Here is a 27,899-nt window from a genome sequence, read left to right as displayed (position 1 = left end):
TTATCTTGTGTCTGTATCATTTAAGCCATATTGCTTTTGGATTTGGCATTTTGTATTAATCTCTTTTACAACATTTCGTTCAGAGCCAGAGAGCTTCAGTGAGGATGTGTTGTGCATCTCGAAATGACTGTGTTACTTACCTTAAACAGCTTCTTAAAAACAGGAAAAATACTTCTTGTCCCTGCTTGTGAAAAATAATTTGAATATTCCTATATTCAATTTTTTTCTCTGTTTATTTGCTTTGTGACATGTTACAAGTTACACAAACGTTTTAGAGAAAGAGACAAGTTATTTCATAAGATAAACAACTTCCTCTTATTTCTTACACACAAAGACATTTTTTGCTTCTTCAGATGAGATACCAATGCTATAACACAGCCTTTTCATAGCTTAGATCTGAACACAGTCTAGTTGTCTATATCATGAGAATAGTTTTCAGTTTTTTCACACATATGGTGTTTGCCCTGGTTTGAGCTGGGACAGTTATTTTCCTTCCTAGTAGCTGGTACAGTGCATTGTTTTGGATTTAGGATGAGAATAATGTTGATTATACACTGATGGTTTAGGTGTTGCTGAACAGGACTTATACTTCAGTCAAGGACTTCCCAGTTTACACCATCCCACCAGCGAGTAGGCCAGGGCCACAAGAAATTGGGAGGGACACATCCAGGACAGCTGATCCCAACTGCCCAAGGGACATTCCATGCCTGTGGCATCATGCTCAGTGTATAAACTAGGGGGAAAGCTGGCTGGGGGCTGCTGCTGGGCATTGGTTGCTGGGTGGTGAGCAATTGCATTGTGCATCACTTGTTTTCGTACAATCATAGAAGAGTTAGGATTGAAAAGGAACTTAAGATCATCTAGTTCCAATCCCCCTGCCATGGGCAGGGACACCTCACACTAAACCACGTCACCCAAGGCTCTGTCCAAGCTGGCCTTGAACACCACCAGGGATGGAGCATTCACAACTTACTTGAGGAGCCCATACCAGAGCCTCACCACCCTCACAGTGAAGAACTTCTTCCTTATATCTAACATGAACTTCCCCTGTTTAAGTTTTAACCCATTACCCCTTGTCCTGTCACTACATTCCCTAATGAAGAGCCCTCCTCCACATCCTTATAGGCCCCCTTCAGATACTGGAAGACTGCTATGAGGTCTTGTTGTGGTTTAAGCCCACCCGTAAATCAGAACCACACAGTCTCTCACTCCCCCCCTCCCCTTTCCCCGCTCCCGAAGGGATGGGGAGGAGAATCAAAAGAATGTAACTCCCACAGGCTGGGATAAGAACAGTCCAGTAACTAAGGTATAACACAAACCACTGCTGCTACCACCAATAATAATAATGATAACGGAAATAACAAGGGAAGAGAATACAACCGCTCACCACTCACTGACTGATACCCACCCTGGCCTAACCAGTGTTCTGGGCCTTCTGGATAACTGCCCCCAGATAATATACTGGGCATGACGTGCTGTGGTATGGAATACCCCTTTGGTTAGTTTGGGTCAGGTGTCCTGTCTCTGGTTCCTCCCAGCTTTACCTCCTTCCTGGCAGACCATGAGACTCAGAAAGTCCTTGGTCAGCCTAACATTACTTAACAATAACTAAAACCTTCTGTGTTATCAGTGATGTTCTCAGGCTGAAAGTCAAAACCACAGCACTGCACCAGCTACTAAGAAGGAGAAAAGTGTCTGCTGCTGCTGAACCCAGGACAGGTCTCCACACAGCCTTCTCCAGGCTGAACAGTCCCAACTTTCTCAGCCTGTTTTCATACAGGAGGTGCTCCACTCCCCTGATCAACCTTGTGGCCCTCTTATGGCCTTGTTCCAACAGTTCCATGTCCTTTTTGTGTTGAGAACACTAGAACTGTGCCCAGTACTCCAAGTGAGGTCTGTCGAGAGCAGAGTGGAGGGGTAGGATCACCTCCTTCGACCTGCTGGTCACGCTTTTGATGCAGCCCAGGATACGGTTGGCTTTCTGGGCTGCAAGTGCACACTGAAGCCAGCTCATGTTCATTTTCTCATTGACCAACACCCCCAAGTCCTTCTCCACAGGGTTGCTCTGAATCTCTTCTCTGCCCAACCTGTAGCTGTGCCTGGGATTGTGCTGGGATTGTTTTGTATGTTAATTATTATTATCATCATCATCATTATCATTATTTTCCCTTCCTTTTCTGCCCTATTAAACTGTTTTTGTGTCAACCCATGAATTCTACTTTTTTTCTTTTCCCAATGCTCTCCACCATCCCACTATGGAGGGAGAGAGTGAGCAAACAACTGTATGGTGCTTTGTTGTATGACAGTGCTTTTGGCACCCAGTGTGGGGCATGAAGGGTTGAGATACTGACAGATCTGACCAGAGTGTGTCAAAACAAGTTTTATTCTAAGCATTCATTGGATTAGTTTAACAGTCTCTGGTCACAGCATTGATTTATGTGCTCTCAGAGGAGTTGTGCTTGTTCTCGGTTGCATTGTGTAACACCTTACTTACTGTGTGTGTTCTCTCTGGCACTGTTTATCATCTCTGGGGGCTGGGTTAAAGTTACCACTTTGCTGTACTGTGTAACACTGGTTTATGATATGATAAAATTGCTGGTTGTGAGACTGATCTGGTGTTTGTCCTCAGCATTTTCATCACCTTTGTACTTTGGGAACTAGCTCTTGGAAATTAGTTACAGTGTTCTTTATGCCATCATAGTTAACATACATGAGAAACTACCCTTTTCAAATTCTTTCCTTACCATGCTCACTTTACAGAAGCCCTAGAAGAGTTTTTTTGTATCTTTTCACAGAAGCAGTTGTGTGGTGGGCTTTTTTGTCTTCTGTTAAAGTATAGGAAAAGAAGTCCTCTAAGGCCTCTTCCTTTGCAGCAGATTTCATAACTCAGAGATATATTATGTAACTTTTTAATGAAATTTTTTGAAGTCAGCTTTTATAAAACACATTCTTACTTGTGTTAATTTGTATTAACAGCCAGAAATCTTACTTTGAGAAGCATAAGATGCATCTAATTTGACTCACAGAGTAGACCTTAAACTGTTTTTGGTCTATGTATACATGCTTCAGTAAGCCTAATTATCTGTCACAGAAACTTTCTGGACATGATGAGAAATTAACCAAGCTCCTTCAACTCTCCTTGCCCCCTCCCCCCCCACTTTTTTTTTAATAGGGATGCTGTAGCATAAGGAGAGCAGAGGAGATGTCACCTGTAGGTCCTTGGCTCTTCTCCAGGACACAGCAGTAGTCCCAGCAGTGAGGCTGGGCTCCAGATGAATAGCATCTCTTAACACACTGTTATCCGCTTGATGTGAGAACATGCTGCTTATTATTCTGGTACATTCATCTTCTTGATAGAAATCTTCTTAGGGAACAGTTGCTACTTTTCATGGCACGAATTAACTTGTTGGTGAGGAGAAATGCTTACAGTTTTAGAGATTTTGAGGTGGTATCTTCCATTTTAGAAAACATAAAAGTTCCTTATGTATCACCATTTCAGGTTTTGATACTTACTCCTCTTCTCTTTGCTTACAGTTGTTACCATGTCCTGATCATTACTGTAATTAGGATTGTATTTTCCCTCTGATTCTAAGCAAAGACACTATTAATGGCAGAGAGCGGATACATATAATTTTATAGTATTCTGGTTTATCTTCAGGAGAAGCAGAAAGCCAACTGCAGAGTTTAATTATGTCTAAAAGTAATTTCACTATTTCATGCTGTAGGATAAAATATACTCTGCTAAAAGACATTGATCCCTACTGCATTAGCCTGTTCTTATTGGAACCTGGAAATATCTTTGTCTGGTTTTCTTTGGAGAATAGCTGCAGAATGATGGAGAAATTCCTACAGTTGTTTGAAAAGCTTCAGATGGAATAAAATTTATCCTGCTGTTATAGATACATGGCATTTGTAAGTTGATGTATTTGAAATATGTTTGTATTTCTGTATTTCATACTTTTGGAGAGAGATTGAAGATAAATCTGCTGTCAGAAATTAACTTCCTATTTGTCTGAAAGAAAAAGAAATGGGGAAATGCATACATTTCTGTTTTGTGTTTGTTTGGCTTGAAGACATAAAGCTTCAAAGACATTCTGTTAATCTGCTTCTTATGTGTACCCAAATAACAGTAAATCAGAATCAGACCTGGGGAGGAGTTAAATTCTTGTTTCAGAGGCTGCTTTAAATCCATTTTTTTTCTATAATTGGATTTCAAACTTTAGTATTTTTTCAATGTAGCTCCTAATTTGTCGTTTTCTAGTTTCATAATCGAACAATCAAAGTGAAGTATGTCTTGTGTCATCCTTCTGCATGAGTAATCACCAGTGGTATAAAGTTCAATCAACAACACACACTAGACCTGTGCCATTTGAGCACAAAGTAATTTGTAAGAATACTAGATTGTCATCCTCTCTCATGGAGCTGACGCAGGGTAAAATGACATATTATCACTCTGTCTTTCAGATGGTTATTAACATGGGAGAAGCGATCAGGCAGGGAAATTCATTATAATTGAAGTTTTGGAGATGGATGTGTTTTTAGTGACATAGTTCTCGGTCTTTGTTTTCCCCTGTATTTCAGCCTGATTTTCCTTTCTTTTTTTTTTCCCCTGTGTCTCCATTAACTTGTACTCACAGTCTCATCATTTATTCTGCAGCACAGAAGGTGAAATTGTGTGGAAGATTTGAAAGATGCTCAGTGTTGTGTTTATCTGTGCAGTCTCAGAAGAGGCTAACAGCTTTGCTTCAAGTTAGGTAGCAGAGTTTGGAAAAGTTGAAGTAAAGCTGGGCCCTGCACATGACAAGTGTTTAATATCCTTACCTATAGGTAGAACTATTGAGAGAGCTGGACAAGAATTTCTGCAAATCTGACCCTTAACTTCTATACAGGAGTTTATACTCCTATGAAATACTTGCTATAAATATATCATTCCTTTTGAAGTCATTTAAGCCTTAGTGAGTGCTTGCTATTTATTATTACTTTTTGACATAGTCTGATAAAAGGGGCTATATAAATCCATACATATCAGGAAGGGCACTCTTTGGGATATGGGTAAATAGTAGTTTCAAGAAAGAGATGTCAAAGAAGGAGAAGTAATAAGATGGTAAAATGACATAATTGTGACCTGGCCTTAGTATTCTGCTTTGAGTTTCAGTTTTGTATCAAAACCTGTGTTACGTGCACTGTATTAGTTTGAAGTCAATAGGCACAAGAGTAAAAAGTGGATTTGTGATTTTTGCCTGTGTTTTTTTGTTTGATGCTGTCTCAGTACAGGCAGAAGGCTCCGAATCTCTTCTCAAATATAGAAGTGAGAATCCTTAAAATTCAATGTATCGTAATTGGATACAGCTATTTTCATGCAGACTTATACTTCTGATGAGAAACATTTTTGTCTACCTGTCATGTTTTTTTATGAATGAATTATTTAGACTTATTTTAATTCAACTGTGTTTTCTAAGCATCAGCATCCATCTGATGGAAAACTTGAATTGTTCTTTGTAGTCTAGGAAATGAAAAATATAATGAACTGCATAAAATCATCAAAGACTTTATTAAAAATTGATAGTTGGGTAATCAATAGTTTCTTAATTATTTAGCAACCTCCTACTAAAGGACTGAATCAAATTGAGGTTGCATAATTCAGAAAACTGATTTGAAATCCATAGAAATATGAATATAGCATCAGCTTAGGGGTTTTATATATAACTATGGCATTGCTCACAACTGCAGTTTATTTTTGTGTGCATGAATATATATAATATGCATGTATTTTGTGTGTGTGTATACTGCTCAGTATGAGAGGAACTGCAGATTCAGACCCCTGGTGCGTGCGCTTGGCTGAGGAGCCACTGGTGCAAGGTGGGCTTATGACTGAACGCCTCTAAGTCAGAATCCTACCTAGATGCTTGAGATTGACCCAGGAGATGACAGTCTTGCTCAGAATGTGTGGGTTAAAGCCCTTCCTGAATCTTCGTTAGAGAAGACAGGCCCTCCTCACAGGAGAAGGAAAACTCCTATCTTCAAACCCAAGCTGATAGAGCTCGTCTAGCCTTGTATGGTCTTCCATCTAAGAGAAGGACACTCTCACCGAACCTACAACCTGCAGACTTTGCTGTCACCGTCCAAGCTCACTGGGCCTGGCAGTTAAACCTCAGGTGTAAAGGATGGGGCCAGTTCTGTGCAAGCTGCACCTCACCTAAAAACTCCTCTGCGCAGGCTGGAAGAGCTTGGCTCTCACGTGTCTGTATGGACAGGTGAGGGTTGAATTGGTAGATGACCCGGTGCATGGGAAGCTGCAGATCCAACCTTGCATGCGGGGGGACCAGCACATGGGTAGCTCCTGATTTCTGAGGAGATGACATTCCTGGTCGGACACTCCCTGATTGCCTGAGCACACTTTTCAAACCAGATTTGCATATCCCACATGCCCTTGGTCACCGTGCTTGTAGTAAGCATGGTTAAAGCCCTTCCCAAATCTTCACTTGTGAAGCCAAGCCATCAGTCAATATGTATGTAGTATAAGGACCATCAAACACATTTGCATGTGTTTCTGAATACTCTTCATTCTTAAATAACTTCCTAGAGCTCGAACTGCTCCTCTGGCATAGTTTTGTCCTGCCCATGTTCTCTCTTCTTTCTAACCAGTTGGGGGTTTCTTGTGTGGGCTGCATGTGTGGCACCTATGTTTTTGTACCCTGATGCTTCCCTAAAGAAGAGTAAAAGTTGTCTCAATTCACTCTCTAGTAACACATTTTAGTTATGTTTCTTCTGTATAAGCGCTTTTGGTTAACTGAATGGGCTTAGGTAGATAATTGAATTTTAAGACACCTGATCTGTCAGATTTGTTTAAAATTCCATTGGTTAGAATCCCTTTTATTTCCATCAAATATAAACTAAGGTGCTTAATGTTGTTAGGCGGAGCAATGATATTAGCTGGTTTGCATATCTGTGTTTTCCAGAGTGAGACAGAGACGGGCACTAAAATATGACATTCAAAGGGATTAATTTAATTTCTTGTCCTATGGTTTTCATTTAGGATTGGTGTGTGGAAAACTTTTACCTTGAACGTTATTGCTGAAGTGTTGGCATTTTCTTACAGCTATCAAGTCTGTTTCTGAAGCTGAATTCTTGTTTGCTTGACATTAAATACATCGGCAAATAGTAAAATGATACCTACTTTTATACTGGCCATTCTAAATTTCCTTGTCAAATATCCCCCCCTAATTTTTTATTCAACTGTTGATTTACACAGGCTGTATAATTTCTCTGCCTTTCAATGTACCATAGTATAGAAAATCTAAATTAATCATATTTCTGACTACGAGATAATCTGTTTGTTTGATGTGTTTATGTGACCTCTTATGTGGAATTCTGCTGTTCAGGTATTATTTAAGGTGTGAGATTTTTTTTCATCTTCATGACAGAGATAAAGCTTATTATGACAGATTGTATGTTTGTTTCCATTGAAAGTGGCTTTTATCTACATTGAGAAAACAGTTGTATTTTTTTATTCTGTTTTTATCAACAGAGAAAATGAGGTGCTAAAAGTGCAACTTAAGAAATATGTAGGAGCTGTTCAGATGCTCAGAAGAGAAGGTCAAACAGTGGAAGGTAAGGATAAAATGAAGGAGAAAATATTCCATGCACAAGGTTTGCTTTTTCTGTATGATACTCTTGAGACCGTGTTTATTGGAGGCATAGAAATAGTAACCATATGATGGAAATGACTCCTCGATGTGTATAAAAACTGACATTGAAAGGCTAACCAGTGGACAGGCATGTCTCTGGTTTTCCTGATTCATCCTGGAATGGATCTCTATAGATAACCACCCTGTCCTATGCAAGGCCTTGTCTGTAACTAACACTTCAGCCATGCAAACAAGTCCTAGTATCTCGATGAGGACATGCATGTTTCACACTTTCATGTTCTACCTGGTATGACATCAGCCTTCCTCCTGTTGGAAAACATCACCATCTGAAGAGATGAGGGTTCTGTTTCCATGAGAACTGTCCCTGACCCATCTCTGACTGGGCTATTTGCTGGTTTGTGAACAGTTTTGTAATGCAGACTGAGATCAAACAATAAGAATATTATGTGCTGGCACATTATTAAATTCCTGCTGAGTAGAAATAGTCAAGAAGTCTTGCCTTTCCTTAGCGAGTCTTTGCCAAAACAAATGAAATCATTTACATGGAAGTAGGATTAGGAAGAGATAGTTACAAACCCTATTCATCTCTTCAGACTATGGTAGAGTAGTATCTGCCAATAGTGAAAATAACATATTTAATACCTTTTCCTTTAGAGAAAATACTGATGTAGCTTTTTGTACTTTACAGAGCATTTTCTGGTAGATGAGGTGGTCTTAGCTTTTTCAGGGAAGTTTCTTATTTAAAAAAGCAATCTCTGACTTAGTGTGGTATTAGAACGTAATAATTTGAGGAGAGAAAAATTAGTATTTATATTATTCTGTTACTGTTGTTTTGGGGATAAGTGCTTACAGACTGTTTCAAGTAGACTCAACAGACCAGACTTTTCACTTTGTTTGCTATGTTGCTCTGACTCTAATTAGCAGACTTTATATCTGAAAGATAAACAGTTATCAGTGTCACTGCTTTTCTTCAGTGGTCAGTGTGATAGAAGTGTCTATGACAGGATGAATTGGAGTCTCGATTCTGAATCATTTTCTGGTGGGACCTGTATTTTTGCTGCCTGTAGAAGGTGTTTTGAGAGACAAGGTGGCTTTTCAGAAACTAGCACCATCTGTCTTTTTGTTAATTTTTCTCCTAATTATTAATATTGTGGTTGTATAAGTGGCTGTATGAATGAATACTACATTAGTTCTGCTCTTAAGAGCTACTCACTGTACTTATTTGTAGTTTAAAAACTTCATTCATCCTTAAAAGGCTTTTTGTTAGTGAGAACACATGTATTTACTTCCGACTTCGCTGGAGTGTAGTGATTCAGATTAAGAATTATTCACGAAAATCATCGCTTAAGCTTCTTATAATAGCAGAAATTATCCTTCATTACATACTGACAGTTTGCATGATGAGTGTAATTATAGGGAAAGAAAAAAAATATTCCAAGGCTGGCTATATTCTGCCATGTTAAAATTATGCAAATTAGTGAGTGATAAGAATAGAAACAGAGTAGGATGGTCAGATTTTACAGATGAAAAAGGGGGATGAAACAGTACCAACATTTCTAAAAATGGATACATGTATGCTTTATGCTCAAAAGCTATTGAATCAATCCACAGTGATTTTCTGTAATATTTATCATTAGTGACCAGAATAAATTGCAGCTGCAGGCACTATTTGTAATAATTTTTCTTATATCCTAACTTCACACATTGTATTTTTAGAAAACTATTTTTTTCCCCTTAGCTGACATTGGAGATTTATCTGAATTTTTAGTAGTACTTGGGCCTCTGACTCAAAAAAGTACTTAAGCACATAAACAATTCCTGAGAGCTGATATATTTAGATGCACTGCAAGAAAGGAGAGTGAAACAAAAGAAAGTATTTTCTTTTACCAAATTTATAGACACTGTTGCACCCATGATATACATAGATCATTTTCAGTATCTCATCATAGGCATTCAAATTTTTCAGATGTGAGCCTTCACAATTAAGAATATTTGTATTATTAGAAAGAGCTATTTGTATTTTTTAGTGCATCTATCATTGTGTAACTTACGTCAAATTATTGATTTCCAATTGTGGTATAACTTAGAGTGACAGTAACAGATTCTCTGAAGTAATTTGGTTTCTAATTAACTGAAATGCTTGAAAGGATAATGGAATGTTTTTACAAGACCTGTTTTATTGCTGTGTTCTGAGGTTGTGATGATTTTGGGAAGGAAATAGGATGAAGAAACTACTGTTTACTTTTGTCAATTTAACTTAAAATTCTTGTCAGTTTCCTATGTATTATTTTACACACTTCTAGGGTAAGGTTCTTGTAACTAGCCTTACATGTCAGAGTTCTGATCTGTTTGAACTTGGAAAGCTCCCATTGTCCCCTTTTGCTGGAATGTTAGGAGATAGTCTTCTATGTTAGGAAGCATAAACTGTTGCATACAACTAATTTCACTGCTTCCCTGTTACGATGAGGAATTTCAGTGGTGATAAATCTTCTGCCAAATGGTATCAAACCAGAGGTTTTAAATGTATTGTATGTGAATTTTAGAATGCTATGTTACTAGGCTTTCTGTGGAACTATTTTGAAAGAATCCAAGTAAATTGAGCTTCTGCTGTTGTTTTTATGACTATAGAGAAGAATCTCCATTTGCTGCAATAACCAGATCAGATGCTATTTAGCATGGCTTTTAAAGTTTCCTAAAATAGTACAAGAAATGCAGCATAATACTTTGCCTTGCAGTGACTTAAAAAAGCAAATGTGATTATAAATAAATTGCTCAAGAGTCAGAACTGTTGAGTTCAGAATATTAGACCAGCTTTCAAATGAGTGATCACTGCCATAGACTAAGCAGTTTGATATTGTATTTAAATATTAAATGAGCATCCTGCATTCCCAGCCGTCAGCAGGAGTTGGATGTGGACCATTTTTCAAATCTGCTTAGATACAATAACATTACACATATGAAAACGCTGATCTTAGAAGTTTCTGGCTAACAAGCAAAGTTTACAGGAAATAGGTCTTAAAATAGCTTTCAAAATTCACTTAATAAAATAATAATAAAGTTCAGAATATATATACTTCTTGAAGCAATAATCAGTTCCCAGGCTCAAGAGTATTTATTCAGCTGAATTATGAAGTCTTGTACCTACCTTATTATGGTGGTATGTATAGTTTAGCTATAGAGAAATGATGAAGGCATTTGATAAATCTTATTAGTGCTTGTTTACTTTATAAGTGCTAACTTGTTTTTGTAAAAATTCATGATCTGTGAGAAGAAGTTGAATTGGACTTCGTGTAACTTGGAGGAGACATGCTTAGAATAGGCATTAAAGTGATCATGAAATACATAAATGATAGCTAGGAACAGGAATAGGATAACCTGTAGTTTCCATTTCACTATAGGTAAGAAGAGGAGTAATGGGCTTAGATGGCAGGTGAAGGAATTTTGATTAGCTATCAAGAAAACTTTTCTGAGAAAAATACTAAAATTTAAATAGATTGTGCAGGGAAGCATGAAATCTCCATTATTGCAGGTTTCTAGGAATAAATCAGACAATTAACTGTCATGAATGAAATAACTGCAGCTGATCCTGCTTCATGCAAAACCGTTAAATTCCCAGTCCTGTTTTCTGTCATTTCTGTGATGTGTAAATAATTGTTACAGGTAATATGAAACGATATTTTGGAAGAAAAGTAGAAAAAAGACATAAAAGAGAAGCTTAGGCTTAGTTTTGCAAGGCTTTGGGTAGGAATTGTGGTTACTACCTGCATTTATTAGATAGCTGTAGTCATAGAACAGCCAAATGCTTTTAGTCTGATCATTTTTTTTCACTGTTGAGAGTACCTGTCTAAATGTTGCTCACAAGAAAGCTCCCTGCAGCATTTATTTTTTAGTACCTATAATACTGTTTAATATTACATCCGATTTTGATACTTCTAGCAACTGGTTTTAGAACTATTACTTGTAGACAGGTTGTTCTAGATGTTTATGTAACTTAACATGGTATCTCTTTGTTTTAGTTCCGCCCAGCATTTGGAGTACTGATGGTGAATTTCCTATGCCAGAGCAAAAGCAAGTAGAAAACAATGAGGAACTAGCCAGCTCTTATGAAAGAAAATTGATAGAGGTAAAGTTTGTACTACACAAATTCTGTGAAATCGTAATCATAACATGAGATTTGAAGCTGTAGTTTCTTTGCTTAGTTGTTGGTTCCCCTCCTCCCCCATTAGTGTAAAAGAAAAACCTTTTTCTTTATTTTTTTCTTTTGGGTTTTTTTTTTGAGGAAAAAAGGAAGATTCTATTTTCAGGCTTCTGTGGTTAAAATACAGATGTGTTAATTCAACTTCAGAGCAGATTTAAAGCAATTCAGATACTTTTCTTAACAAGAGTACACATTATACTTCAATATTAAAATGAGGGTTTTAGTAAATAGATTCCTTAAGGTTATAACTGGTGGTTGTGAAGCTCTGAAAGGAGGTTTGAGGTGTTGTGTCAGTTACAGTACATAATTACAGGCATTGCTGTCGTGTCAGTTGAGCTTTAAGATGAGGACATTCTGAAACCTGTAGCTTTTTCTGTGCTTTCATAGTGGTTTCTGATTGCCAAACTGTGATTCATTTTTGTATTGCTTTACCATATAGCTTATTGAATGCTGCAGTATGGAAATGGTGATGGAAGCTACTAGTTCTGTGGATATGACCATGTTAGAAAAAGTTCCTAAAGGAAGATTCACTTCTAAGACTAATGTAAAATTCATTAAAGAAAAAAAATAAAGGAAGAAAGATTAGGGTTTCATCCTAAATTTAAATACAGATGATTTTCCAGACAAAAGTAATGAAATTTAATATCTAATACCCATATCTCCTATTAAATATTAAATGAACATTTTTATAAAAAGTAAAACAATTCTCTGTCTTTCTCTTGCCCAAAATACTCTGAAATGAGATACTCATAGTAACTGATTAACATGAAGATGACTAAAAATGCAGGTCATGCATCAAATTGATTAATACAGTTCTAAAACATCCATACTTGGTTATTGCTTTCTCATAGGACCATGTGAAACTAATTCTCTTCCTAATGCATACCTTTGATTGGGTTCTTCTGACACCTTTCCTCTGTTCTGTACCTATCAAAAGACTATCTTAATTAAGACCACAGGTAAAATATCTTTCAGCTTTAAAAGCATCCTCCTTAGTTCTTTTAAGTGTGTTCTTCATGTTCGGAATTTGTTGCTAGCACTTCTGAGTTTGGGGCAGACAGTGTTAGTAGCAACTCTGATGGCACAGCAGGGGATATAGCCACTGGAAAACCTGGTTGCGAAGCATACTCAGAGAAGGAAGTCTGTATCTTAGTCTCACTTCCTACAGTGTAACAGTGTCTTCACATACTTGAAATAGGATGTAACCTCTGTAACAATCCAGGTGTATTCGTCAAGTCATTACCCCTTTTCTCTGCAGAAACAAAAGATGTGAAGTCTTACTTTCAAAGGATAGCCTATGTTGTGCTCCAAGTTGAGGACTAGGATAGAAACCACTCCTGAATGTTGTTCGGGTAGTTTCACTCAGCTAGAATTGGGTCTGAAAAATGTTCTGACTTCAGCAGTTTTGGTAACTGTTATTTTGTCCCCAGAGACTATTTTAACTGAGGACAAAGATTCTCTTAAATTTCTTGCTAGCTGATCAGGACATAGAAGTCTCCTCACAGAGAACCAACTAGCTGTCAAGGGATTAAAATGAATGGTTCTGCTGAGTAATTAGAGATTTTGGATGTCTGTTTTTCCATAAAAAAATATTCTTAATATATTGAAGGAATTTTCAGTTTTTTGCCATATTTGTAAAAGTATGGCAGAGAAGTATTTTTTAAACTTCTTTACTCACAATCAGTAAATAAGTTGATTTAACCAAGTAGATAAAGTTAAAAATTATGGAGTAAAAGAAATTTCAAGAAACTTTTCACTGAACATTATGCTTAAAATAGTAGTAGAAAAAATTTTGTAACAATTCTGCATCATCATTATGTTGTATTTTCTTAGAAATAGCGGTGGAGCTTATATGAAGTCACCACAGTTTCTTCCAGTGCCCAATTTTTGGGGGGGGGGTTGAGGTACCTCTAGCAATTCCCATATGTTTTCCAATGTCATATGCTGTGGGACTAGAATGCTGTTTTATTTTAGAAGAGAAATTAGGTTGATCTATACAACTCTCAATGCATGAATAATAAAGTGTGTTTAAAATCATCATGGCTGTAGACAAGTAATGAAGTAGTAAGCGTCTCATTAGAGAGAACATCAACTTTCTTTGCAGTTTCAACCTTTGGTAATTTTGTACTCTCTTTATGTAACTAATTTTAGTGGTGGACTTTAATCAGCATTTCCTCAAAGTTAAACTGTAGGTTATGTTCATGATGTACTAAATAGTATTATGGGAGAGCTCTGTTAAAGGCTCAGTAAATGACATTGAATTTCTGGTTTCCTGGCATAGACTGTTCCTGTCAGACTAGTGAATGAGTAGACTGGCTCCTCTGCTACAGTAGCAGGCTTTTGATGTACTGAAACTTGTATCACAATATATTAGTCCCTTTTGGAATGCCTCATAGAATCATAGAATAGTTAGGATTGGAAAGGACCTCAAGATCATCTAGTTCCAAGCCCCCTGCCATGGGCAGGGACACCTCACACTAAACCATATCACCCAAGGCTTCATCCAACCTGGTCTTGAACACTGCCAGGGATGGAGCATTCACAACCTCCCTGGGGAGCCCATTCCAGTGCCTCACCACCCTAACAGTAAAGAATTTCTTCCTTATTTCCAGTCTAAACCTCTGCTGTTTAAGTTTCAACCCATTACCCCTTGTCCTATCACTACAGTCCGTAATGAATAGTCCCTCCCCAGCATCCATGTAGGCCCCCTTCAGATACTGCAAGGCTGCTATGAGGTCTCCACGCAGCCTTCTCTTCTCCAGGCTGAACAGCCCCAACTTTCTCAGCCTGTCTTCATATGGGAGGTGCTTCAGTCTCCTGATCATCCTCGTGGCCCTCCTCTGGACTTGTTTTAACAGTTCCGTGTCCTTTTTATGTTGAGGACGCCAGAACTGCACACAATACTCCAAGTCCCTGGCAATGTTCAAGGCCAGGTTGGATGGGGCTTCCTGGTCTACTGGAAGGTGTCCCTGCCTGTGGCAGGGGATTGGAATTGGGTGATCTTAAGGTCCTTTCTGACTCAAACAGTCTGTGATTCTCTGATTCTATGATTCTGTTCCTCTGTGGAAAAACTCATTCTTGTGGGAATGTTGGAGAGAAACTGAACAGTTAAAATAAATAATAATTTCTAACTCTTCAAGGTTTTCTTGTAGCAACAAGAAACATCTCTACATAAATTAACTAGGACTTGTTCAGGTTTTAAGGTAAAGTTCTATAGAAACCTGCAGTTTGCCTTTTAATGAACTTGAAAAGACCCGTGTCCCTAAATCTCACAGATGTAACTCTGTGTGGTACATGTACTGCTGTATTTTTATGCCTGACAAAACAATTTCTGAGCAGTTGGTGTGTGAGGCTGGGGAACTTTTTCTGTTGTGGAAGGTGCATTTGTTGGTCATGTAAACTCAAGGTGTGAATCACTTTGTTCTGTGAAAGGTAATTTTGGTTGTTAAACCAAGCTTTCACCATTCTGAAGTTTCATGTGAATTTTTTTCATGCCTTCTGTTCTCTCTTGTCAAACACCGAATTTGTTGGCCAGTTGCATCCTGAGGCCTCAAATGTATGTTACTGGCTATTTTTACTCAAACTGCCTTCTAGGTCTTGAACTTTAATCTCAGTTTTATTTCAGAGTGCTCAAATGACTTTAATCTGTGGTGAGGGATTTTTTGTTTGAGTCAGCAAAAAATACACAAAAAATTCTAGCATGTATCACCTTTAGTTGGGTAAGTGGGTTTTAAACACTTTTAAACGTTTGACCTTTCAATCAGTCTTTTTTTTTAAGGGTTAATTTTCCTCATATTAATTTTGTACTAAAAATCTTTTTTAGTCATATGCTACCAGATAATTAAAGAAAGCTTCCAAATATTGGAGGATTTTCAAATGTGAGAACTTGGCTTTGCTTATAAAGCAGTATGTGAATTTTGTTTTTTTTTTGTTACAAACCCTCAAGATCTTAAATCACTAGAAGCATTGCCAGAAGGTCTCAGCATCTGTGTAGAATTGTCTCTAAATTTACAGTAACAGGTAACAATAAAGTGTAGTGAATTTCTTTACTATGTTGTGAATTAAGGTCTTGAAGTGAGGAATTTTGGTGATACAGCAGTTTTGGTAATGTCTGCATACCATGCATGATCTTCTGATCACTGCTGAAGATTTCTGTAGTCTAGATGCATCAAACACAGAGGTGCATATAAAAGATGGCAACAACGGATGGGTGTGTTCCCTAACCATGTTAAGTTATCATGATTTAAAGGAAAAAGGAAGGTTAGAAGCTTAGGAACAGAGGCATAAGTGACAGCAAATTAATATCTATGGAATAATGAAACCACAGATCGATGTGACTTCAAGCAGCCTGCTTGAAGGACTGCTGGGGCCCAGAAATGTGTCTGATGTGGTGGGAAGTCTTTTTTATTATTGTAGTCTCAACATGGCATATGGGGGATAACAGGGAGAAAACTGTGATGAGGAAGAAATTTCTATTACGCTTTTGTGATTCCGCAGTCATTAATAAATACTGAATCTGTTGCTGTCAAGTCAGCTGAGCTCACCAGTTGTTTTGGATTAGGCATGGAACCATGGTTGCATTTGTGTAGCTAAAACATACAGTATAAAAGTTGTGCTATTGTGGTTGGATAAATGCGAGTTATGGGAGGACAGTTGTTGTGGTTTAAGCCCAGCCGGCAACTCAGAACCACGCAGCTGCTTGCTCACTCCCCCCTGTTGGCTGGGAGACATCTCCCCCTTTCTCCCCCTCACTCTCGAAGGGATGGGGAGGAGAATCAAAAGAATGTAACTCCCACGCATTGAGATAAGAGCAGTCCAGTAACTAAGGTATAACACAAACCACTGCTGCTGCCACCAATAATAATAATGATAAGGGAAATAACAAGGGAAGAGAATACAACCGCTCACCATCCGCCAACCGATACCCAGCCCGACCCGAGCAGTGATCTAGCCCTTCTGGATAACTGCCCCCAGTTTATATACTGGGCATGACGTGCTGTGGTATGGAATACCTTTGGTTAGTTTGGGTCAGGTGTCCTGCCTCTGGTTCCTCCCAACTTCCCCTCCTCCCTGGCAGAGCATGAGACTCATGAAGTCCTTGGTCAGACTCAACATTACTGAGCAGCAACTAAGACCTTCTGTGTTATCAGTGTTGTTCTCAGGCTGAAAGTCAAAACCACAGCACTGCACCAGCTGCGAAGGAGAAGAATGACTGCTACTGCTGAACCCAGGACAACAGTTAATACCTGGTCTAGTGTCAAGCCTGCTAGGTACAAATTGGTCTGTCAGTATTTGCTTGAAAAACAAAAAAAATCATCAGCGATTTACATTAGGTAATGTTTTATGGCATGTAAAATGACTTTTTTTTGAGTCCATGGTTTTTAATATCTGATAATATCAATTTAGTTCCAAGTCTTGCTCTCTTGGAGGCAGGCTATGGAATGCTTGTCAGATGTAGCCTCCTGATTGTAACTGCGTCTGTATTAAATTGCTTATGTCAGATTATCCTTGAGGATACTGCTTGTACATTCCAAGTATTTTGTGTTAGCTCATGAAGTTATCCTAGTAAAGGGATAATGAGTTGCAGTTCAGAAGAGCTGTCTCAGCATAGCAGATGAGGTGAAACCTTCCTCTGGATGTCAAATGAGAAATTAAAAGGACCTTGGGAAAGATAATGGTGGTTTAGATCTGTTGTCTTAGGCTTTGGCTTTTGCTGTAAGGATACATATAAGGATGCAGCTACTAGAGACATGGAATTTTTTTATTCCTCTTATTAACACTTAGTTTACCCCTTTCATTAAGCTCATTACCCTTGTCCTGGGTTCAGCAGTAGCAGTCATTTTTTCTCCTTCTTGGTAGCTGGTGCAGTGCTGTGTTTTGACTTTTGGGCTGGGAACGTTGTGATAGCACATATGTTTTGAGCTACTGCTCAAATGTTTTGGTTTGTTCAAGGACTTTCTGAGCCTCATGCTCTGCAGGGAGGCCAGGAGGAAGGAGAGACAGGACACCTGACCCAGGCTAGCCAAAGAGGTATTCCATACCACAACACGTCATGCCCAGGATGTAACGGGGAGTTACCCGGAAGGGCTGGAGCTCTGGGGGGATGGAGGAGGTATCGGTCGGTGCTCGGTCGGGCAGGGTCGAGTGAGTTATGGGTCGGTGGCTGGTGAGGTGTTGTATTCTCTTCACTTGTTATTTCCTTTATCATTATTGTTTGTAGTAGTAGTAGCAGTAGTGATTTGTGTTATACCTTAGCTATTAAACCATTCTTATCTCAACCCGTGGGGGCTACATTCTTTGGATTCTCCTTCCTAACTCTCCGGGAGTTGGGGGAACAAGGAGGGGGGGAGTGAGTGCACAAGCTGTGCAGTTTGGTTTTAAACCACGACAACCCTCTACATCTGATTTTGCTTTTGCTGACTTTCATTTTCCTTGCCAGGCACAGCTCTTGCCAGATGAGAGTTTTTCCTATCCAGTGTGTTAGTGCTCTTTGATATGTTAGAATTAATCTTAGTAAACATTGGTTAGTGCTGTACACGGTACAGTAATATGTAGTTTTACATATTAGTAAATTACAATATGTAGTTATTACACAGACTGTAATATGTACTTCAACCAGTATGCAAAATTCCCCATGTGTTTTGAGTTGAAAGCTACAGCTTATTTTCTTCTTGGTGGTTTTGATGAATTGTGACTTCTGCTTACCTTCTATAGCTATAGTACATACAAGCCCCAAACAAGCCAAAATCCATATCACAAAATGAAAAACAAAACCCAAATCGTAACAACCAAAACCCAGTCCTATTCTTGAATGGATCTTTGAGTCTGCCTTGAACCAAATAACTTGCTTGCAGATAAGAGATATCAAGAATACCACATGAAAGTTTTGAAAAAGAAAGCAATGCCCAAGCATTTTCTGGGTGTATTAGTGAAATTGCCTGAACCGTTTGCCATTTTGAGACTACTGGTTTTTACTTGTAGCAAAGTGAAATTATCAATATTTAGTAGGATACCTGCTCCTTTTGGGAGACCTTTGGCTTTATTTCTGTTGGGGAAAAGTGTAGAAGAATGTTGATTTTTGAAAATGGCATCTTCTCAAGGGAAAAATACGTCTGTCTGAGAGCAAATGGGAGCAACTTGCACTTCTCTCTAGAGTTTCTTAGGAAATGTGTCATTTTGCATGTTGTCACATTTGGGGGGGAGATAGGGGAAAATGCCTATACCTGACAAAAAGTCATTAATTGAGATATAGTTCATGCAAAAACTTGTGAGTTTTAGCTGCAAATTATATTTTAAAAAATCAGTCTTGAATTAAAATACCCTGTTAAAAAATCTTACTGTGTTGCAAGTCCTTAAAAGTCTTGTTTCTCTACTCTAAATGCATGTTCTTCTATGACTGATTGTATTGTTTAGTGAAACATTCCTAACATGGTTTATGTGAACAGCTTAGACCTCTGCTGAACATGAAGTGGTATTAACCTGTGTCATTACCTGGAGACTGCTCTTGGCTGCAGTGCTGCAGGGCAGGATAGCTGCAGTGGTAGCTACCAGGCAGCAGGACCAAGCTTAGATTTTCTTTGACAGCAGGTCTTTATAGAGTTCTGTTAGCATGCATTCTCCATATTTACTCTAGCTTCAATTCAATTTCATGCTAAGAATTTGGGCTTTTGACTCAGGCTTTGTGATAGGCCAAGACCAAATCTGAACAATCATCTTGACAAGGGAAGCTTACATCAGTTGTAGTGTAACTGTCTGCTTTAAACATATTGTCATGGAGAAAAACAACTGTGAAAGAGACTGTAGTCCCAGTAGGGAAAATTATTGCTTAAGCTTCAGTGTGGAATGAATACAGGAAGATGTTACATAAAATGTAGCTGAAAGGATTTAATTATAAGTAGACCTCTATTGTTTTTAGCAGACCTTAATACAGGAAATATTAAAGGAAACAAAGTTAATATTGTTATTCACAAACGTATCTCACCACTCCTTTTGGCTTGCTGTGATGATAATACATTTTTCTTTGACAAGGAAAAGTACTGAAGTAACTTTGTTACTAATAAAAGTGATTTCACAAGTAACATAACCTGCTAATTTATCTGTCTGATAATATATAACAGTAATTTGCTGTTATATTTGCTGTTCTCTTTTTGTTTCTGAACTTTGCTAGGGACACTTATAAATTTTTGTATTACTTCCAGCATTTTGAGAGAGCTGTTGAATTTACATAGTAATTGAGTCTGCAAGTAGAAAGTTATTTCAAGGACATCCAAATTAGAGAGAGACAAGACAGTCAGGTGTTACAACAGAGAGCTGAATTTTGTTCTTGTGATTGAGATAGGCAGTGCAAAAATCTAACATAATATCAAATATGGGAACTATATTCCATTCATAAATGTGTGTATTGCTTTTCATCACCAATTACCCAACTGTCAGCATGAGGGTTTTTCCCTGTGAATGTGCAACCGGTAGCATCCTACATCTTTGTGTATGTAAAACACAGGGAAGTTCTGCCCCCCAGCCCAGGCTGTCTGTGATTAACAGTGTTCTGCCAATATGAACCAGGATCAGAGAGGGGCTTGTGATATTTGTAAATATTACACCAGTTGCTTTGAATTGGAATGAGTGGCTAAGCTAGGATGGAAAACAATCTATCCGGTTAGTGGCATTTGTATTATTACTTGCTCTAGTAATGTTGGCGGTTTTGTTTGCTACATAGATGTTTGTAATGTATGAAGCAAAAGTGCTTGCTAAGTAGGACCTACTATGGTAGTCATAATGCAGAAATTCACATGCATTTAGCTATCTTTTGTTTTGGCAAAATGAGCTTACTAACAAGTGTTTGATGTCAAGAACCTTTTATTAAGGCTGATGCTGAATTAATAATTGAGATATGAATACATAGTGGATCATGAATCGATAATGTGGAAATCCTGTTACTCTGATTTTTATCAGGAGGAGTTGGTGAAGAGTCTAATTACAATTCTGGGGAGTTAGTTCTCCTGTTGGGATTAAGTGCAACAGAAATGCCTGAGAAGAAAAAAACAGAACAACCCTAAGCCATTAAATTGAAGCTGATTTATTACTCTTAGTAATAGTGATAATAACAGTAATAGTGATGACGATGTTTATGATAATTTTATAATTTTTATTGTTGAAAATGTTGTATTTGAAATGAAACTTTCATTCAATTTTATAGTATAATCTGATAGTAGTAGCTAAAAGTCTTGCTGAATGCATATATTAAGCTTCTTTTACCCTTGCTCCCTGTATCTATTGGTTTCCCTGTCACATTCTCTTGATGAAATAATGTTACTGCTACTATTTAGATGTTTGCTATTTGGGAACCTTTGTCCTTTTGGAGCTCTTCCCCCTTATACCATAGGTTCACATTTCACTTCTGTGTAAGAAAAATTCAAGAGCTCAATGTCACCTTTAACCTTGATTTGAGCTTTATCGTTTCTTGCTTCTCTTGGCAGGGAACCAACTTAAACATAGTTTGCTTTACATAACCATTTAGAAATGAGTATGCTTCTCATCCTTGTCATTCATCCAACCTTATTCACTCCCATAAGTACCCTGCATCATTTGGTGCTTTCCTGACGCTTTGACTCAAAAATGGAGAGCAAAAACATAGCTTGACTTCATGTTCAAAGAAGCCACACTTCAGACCATACTAATTACACAACTTGAGCTACTTGAGCATAACTGGGGTTATTTTTGTTCCTTTGAACCCCTCACAGATTTGCCTGGGATGGGTGGATTTCTAGCTCCAGTCCTATTAAAACTCCAACTAGAGTGCAGAGTGTGACTAATTAATTATTGACAAAGTTTAATGCAGTTTGTGCATTCTGCATTATTCCCAGTTCAAATACTGTGATTAGTTTGCAACTGTTGAGTGCTGTGTTTAACTGTGAATTAAACTGAGAACAAAAGTTGAGAGGTGTTTTATTAGAATCAGTTGCTGTGAGATCTCTTTTGATAAGAAAAGAAAATTGGACAGAGAGTTGCATTTTTGTCCTATTGAATTCAGTATCAAAGCCTACATTTCAAGGCATGAGTAACAATTATTCTAACAGTGTCTGTTTTTAATGGTCAGTTTAAACTAATGCATTAGCAATGAGATGTGCTACTTAAAGAGCATGGTAAAATAAAAGAAAAATGTAAACGCTGATATATGTGTAAGAAATAGTGTGGGGTTTGTTTTTTTTTCAGTTTAGAATGCAATTATCTCCTGGCTTTGTTTTCCAGGTAGCTGAAATGCATGGGGAGCTGATTGAATTCAATGAGCGGCTGCACCGGGCTCTCATGGCTAAAGAAGCTCTTGTGTCCCAGATGAGACAAGAACTAATTGATTTGAGAGGGCCGGTAAGTGTTTGCTTATTACAGTGTAGAACATCACTCTGGAATGAGCTCAAATCCTTTACTTGTAATGGAACAAAATATATAGTGGCTTCTAAGAACTAACAGGTAATAACACATCTGTCAAGAACACCTTATTTGGTATTTTGATAGCGTTTGATTCTCTTCAGCAAAGTTGAATGTAAAATAGATATATTCAGGCAATAAAGCTGTTTTCTAGCAACTATTGCTTCACTTGGGCTTTTTCTGTTAAAATATTGTGTTGAAATTCACAAATGAATAGGGAGGAAGCAGGAGTTCTCAAGAACATTCCTAATAGTTGTCCATCTTCTAAGGGAGACATATTTTGACAGTTTCTGTTTTCTGATTACATGCTATTACTCCTTTGGTTTGTACTTGAAGCATTCATGCCTATTTTATCCCAACATTTCTCTAAAGTGGTTGATAGTTCTGTGTGCATTTGTGAAGCAGGATTTTACCTATACTTTTCAGCCTTTTAGACGGAAACAATCACATCATTGTGTTAAGTGATGACAAATGATAAATGGCAGATGTATTATAGCTGTATTTTCTTACTTGGATACTTTGAACTTTATGTCCCTGTTCAGTAGATCTTGTTTGTAATCATGTATCTCCATATCCTAACCCAATAGGTAGATATTGATACCATAGCTTAATGAGTCAGATACTGAGAAAACTAATTCCTAGAACTTTTAAGACATGGAGGTGTTACCATATTTTTAAGGACTAGCTAAATGCTTGTGGTTATTATTTGCTGATGTCCAAAATGAAATAGAATTTAATATAGTCCTAATGACTATTGCATTACCTTAAGAAGTGGATACATTTGAATTCTATATAAGTAAACAAAACAAATAGTCTGACCATTACTTATAGAATCATAGGATTGTAGGGTTGGAAAGGACCTTATGATCATTCAGTTCCAACCCCCCTGCCATGGGCAGGGACACTTCCCACTAAACCATGTCACCCAAGGCTCTGTCCAACCTGGCCTTGAACACTACCAGGGATGGAGCATTCACAGCTTCCTTGGACAACCTATTCCAGTACCTCACCACCCTAACAGTAAAGGATTTCTGTAGATTTGAATTAGAATTTTCAGACTTGAAGTGTGTAACCGCCAGAAACTGTGGGATATGAATATTTGATCCTCCTTTGATTTGTTTGAAAATATCAGCCAAGAGCTTGATATTTATTATTAAAATAGCATATAATTTAGTTTGTTATAAAAAGAGCTTCCATAATTCTTCACCAGCTTCTCTTTTCCTTTTAATGCTGGTAATCAATTTTAACAGTTACAATGTATAAATGAATTGTCACAATAATCTTTCCAAATTTCTAGTTATTTGCTTTCAGAACTTCTGCAACAAACAGAGGAATATTAAAACAAAAAGTGTGTGCTTTCAAGGGTATGAGGAAGTACATTGATGTGATGGCTCGATTACAGTGTTTTGCATTACAATAAAGAGCACTTCAATGACCCATCTCAAAATCAGTAACCAGACATAAGTACTGGAGCTCTTTAATGTCATCCTTTTTCTTATTTCCAAAATCCACACTCTGGTTTTGAGGGATTTATGCAGAACTTTCACTGAACTTCATTAAAATAACGGTATATATCTGGTGGTAGGATTTGTCACTTCAGATACATGCAAAGAGAGTGTGCAGGTGGTAGGCAAGACTGAAGAATGTGTGCTCTTTAGCACAAGAGCCCTGGGAAGCCAGGCTGTGTGCTGGGTTGTGAGCAGACAACAGCTGATGGTGGTAATTGTGAGGCAGGTCCTTTCCACCTCACTCCTCCAGAAAAGAATAGTGGAGGTGTTCAGCATTCTGTATCTATGCCCTGGAGCTGACTTGGCTCTGCGCAGTTATTTTTCTTTGCCTGGCAGGAATGACTTAGTCTTTGCTGATCTTGTGAAGGCAAAATTCAGTTCTGTCTTGTGTATTGGGAGGTCTTGAGCTGGCCTGTCAAGACATTTAGGGAGCAGATTTTCTTTAGTTCCCTTAGAAATTTTATATTACTTCACAATGAATAAATACATAATTTGTACATGTTATATGTGTTTATTACTGCTTTACAGTAAGCAGTAATACATATTTGGGTTTCTTAAGCAGAAAATAATCTGAAACCCAGTAATATGCCTGTAATGTACCTTCTAGAGATACATTGAACCAATCTTTAATTTAGAACTTTTCTCTGGAAGTTTACCATTTTATCCTTTTTTTTTCCATCAAAACACACTATTCTCTGTTATACTTTACATTTTATGGTATTTAAAGGAGAAAAGATATCATTTTTGTGTAATTAGCTTTAATGTAAGGTAAAAGGTTATTGCTGTTTCAATTCTAACTGTTCTTTCAGTTTTTTCTCACAACTGCTACTTTTGACTCTGCAGGTGTTAGTCAGTCATTGCCATCTTTACTAACTTTTGTAGCTATAGAATGTTTAAGAACACAGCTAAAGTAAAAATGATTGCATGTCTTTTTCCGAATGGAAGTTGGTTGTAAACCAAAGTGATCACTAGGTTATAGGCACTTCATCTCCTCCCATAAATTATTTATTCACAATGTACTTTGTTTTAACATACTTTGCTTCTGAAGGCATCTAATAAGGATGCTTTTTTCCTGGGGTTTCTGTACCTTTCAAAATTACATGCTTTTATAAACCCCAATTTGTTTCTTTCCAAAACTATAGCAAATTCTAATATGAGGAATTCACAAGGGTGATGTATTTATAATCCTGTTTCACAACTGTTTCATTTTTTTATTGTTTCTCAGTAACAATTTTTATTGGCATTTAAAAAGTTGAATGTTGAATTGTAATTTCTGTATAATATTATGTTTTCTTAATAGAAAGCATAACAAACAGTGTGTTGGAATTATTTCTGTTTTGTAAATACAGGTCCCTGGAGATTTGAGTCAAACGTCTGAAGATCAGAGTCTGTCAGATTTTGAGATGTAAGTTTCATAATGCACACATTTTTCTCTTTGTACTGTTTTTATGAGAAAGAAGAATAAGCAGAGGCAATAATTTTCTGTTCTTGTATTATTTCCAGTAACGGAATTCTCAGCTGTGGTGTTCCACTGTTAAAACGTATGGAGAGCTGCACAATCCATGCCCTAGTATAGTTTTTAATGATGTTGAATATAAGGAGGTTAGATTTATGAAGATGTCCTTGAAGGGCTTTTTCAGTGCACTAGGTCTTGGTATTGTAGCAAAGCACCCGAAAGTTCTTGGTTTCGGTTGCTTTAGGTTTGATAGATACTGTTCATAATGTGGTGGACTCTTATTTCTACAGAAGAACTCCAGACGAATGAACTGAGATTTCTGTGGATGAGGGGGTGAAAATGTAGCTCATGTCTTTGAATCACAGAAATTTGGAGGTGAAGAGTGGATGGAAATGGCCTCTCTATAATTGTGTAACTCTAATGAACTTTTTTGCTGAGCTTTGTGGACCAAATGGAATTATTTCATTGCTCTTTATCAGTTATGTTATGGCTATGATACAGCAAGTGTAAAAGGCTCAGGCAGAACTACAGTTTTCCTCATACTTCATGGGAATCATTTGAAATGTTAAGTTGCTTTGTTGATCATTGATCATTATCTGAATCACTGGAGGTAGTTGCTTTCCAGTTCGTATACATAAATATGACTCCCTGTAATAATTTTTTTTCTCTTCTTAGATCAAACCGTGCTCTTATTAACGTTTGGATTCCCTCAGTCTTTCTGCGTGGCAAAGCTGCTAATGCATTCCATGTGTATCAAGTAAGTGATACACCTTAATGCAGATTCTGTGTAAAAGTGTCTGGCTGAAATGGCACATTTTAATAAAGATCTCACTGTAATTTCATTAGAGATCACGTAATGAACAGCAGCAGTATTTCATATATATATTCATTCATGGGATTTTGTTGATTATCCAAATAGAGTGTTCTGAGGGTTGGCTTTTAATAGTTTAATACTTTCAAAGCATGCTAACAAGATGACTGCATTGGCTGCGGAGTGCAACAGTATTTATCAGTAATGCCTTCTTCAGTATGTGGGTACATACTGGGGATTCTTCACCAGGAACTGGAGTGCTAGAACAGAGAGTAATGGGTTTAAACTTAACCAGGAGAAGTTCATGTTAGATGTAAGGAAAAAAAATTCTTTACTGTGAAGGCCCTGAACAGGTTGCCCAAAGAAGTGGTAAATGCTCTATCTCTGGCAGTGTTCAAGGCCAGGCTGGACAGAGCCTTGGGCAGCATGGTCTAGTGTGAGGTGTCCAGGCTCATGCCAGAGGGATTGGAACTGGATGATCTTTTAAGGTCCTTTCCAGCCCAAACCATTCTGTGGTTCTCTATCCATAACTGGAAATCTTGCTTGACAGACAAGATGGATGTGGCTCCCTCAAAAGCATTTTGACTGGTTCAGCAAGCCTTCATTATGTGTCACTGGACATGTTCATAGTGTGTTCTGCTTCAGCTAGGTCTGCGTTTAGGGCTTTGCACTCTAACCTACTTTATAGTTGAAGCATTTAAATCGTATGTTGTTCCTTGATTCCTGGTTCTCAGTTTCAGAACAATTATCCCCTCCTTGGATAGAATGGAAAGGCAAATTTTAAACTCTCTTTAATGTGCTGTCTCAGGCTACTGGCATTTCTTTATTTGTGGATTATTAGCAGCTGCAAAATTTTCCCACTTATGTTTCAGCCACATGTAATTACCTCTGAACAAGATTTCTAAAGCTTTTTAACAGTCATCTCACTCTGAATTATGATTTGTGTCCATTTTTCTCTGGAATCAGTGTTGCTGCCTGTGTGGATGAGCAGCAAAGGGTAATGTTAAGGAGCATCTATAACTGTGTAAAAAGCTTTGAGTTCTAGAAGTTCAGTGTTGCCTCGAGCATTTTTACATCTAGACTATTGATCAAGCAGCAGCTGAGATGGGATGTACCCCAGAATTTTCTTCTTAGTGGTTTTTATGGTTTTTTGTGTGTGTTTTTTTTTGGGGGGGGGGTTGGGGAGAGGGGTTGGTTTTTTTGTTTTTCCCTGATGTTGCATAGGAATTTTTGAGTTTCTGGCAGATAACTACAAAATAAGACAATTGCAGGAAAATATTTGGTATCTGAACCATGAGGTCTTATGTTTCCAACAATATGACACTTGAATTTCTGCATTCTCTTGATTATTACTTTAAGCTATATCTGCAGGTACAGATTAAAATTAAGTCACCCAGTAAATATGCCTTTAAAGTATATTTCTGACTGCTTAGACTTGGCACACTTGTTAAAGATGGTGAGAAATGACATGTAACAGTTCTGTCTGTACAGCATTAATTGTGTGTCTTTTCAGTATTACTGATACATGCTGTTGTGTGAAAGGTAAGAGGGGGGAAAATGACCCAAGAGTTGATGTCTTTTCTTGCTACATATTTCCTGAAATGCCAAAGCTTATGTGGATGAGATGAACACAATTCCAGGTTTCTTTCCTATTTATATGAAAAGTTAACATAACTTACAAATACCAAATTGTGGGCATGAATTGTTACAGTGGGGACTTGTTAGAAAGGAAAGCACAGGTTTTCCTGTGCAAGTTGTGACTAAGAAGTAAACTTAAACTCTGGCATTCTCAGGTGTGTTTATTAATAATGGTCTGTTGCTCACACAGGTTTTTCTCCTCATTTCATTGGTC

The 27,899-nt window shown here is 37.7% G+C and overlaps 1 protein-coding gene across 1 annotated transcript in view; it reads left to right on the top strand.

Annotated features, from left to right (window-relative positions):
- SNX29 (sorting nexin 29) overlaps positions 1–27,899 on the top strand; it is a 127,604-nt gene that overhangs the window by 32,507 nt on the left and 67,198 nt on the right. Inside the window, exons 14-18 of the mRNA XM_005150769.3 lie at positions 7,529–7,611; positions 11,666–11,772; positions 22,096–22,212; positions 25,130–25,185; positions 25,912–25,993. Of these exons, the coding sequence (XP_005150826.2) occupies positions 7,529–7,611; positions 11,666–11,772; positions 22,096–22,212; positions 25,130–25,185; positions 25,912–25,993 (445 nt within the window). The remainder of the gene's footprint in view (positions 1–7,528; positions 7,612–11,665; positions 11,773–22,095; positions 22,213–25,129; positions 25,186–25,911; positions 25,994–27,899) is intronic.

This window comes from Melopsittacus undulatus, chromosome 8, assembly GCF_012275295.1.
Source record: "Melopsittacus undulatus isolate bMelUnd1 chromosome 8, bMelUnd1.mat.Z, whole genome shotgun sequence".
NCBI classification, from domain to species: Eukaryota; Metazoa; Chordata; class Aves; order Psittaciformes; family Psittaculidae; genus Melopsittacus; species Melopsittacus undulatus.
The sequence above is the reverse complement of the archived record's forward strand: the minus strand, read 5'-3'. Positions and strand labels throughout refer to the sequence as shown.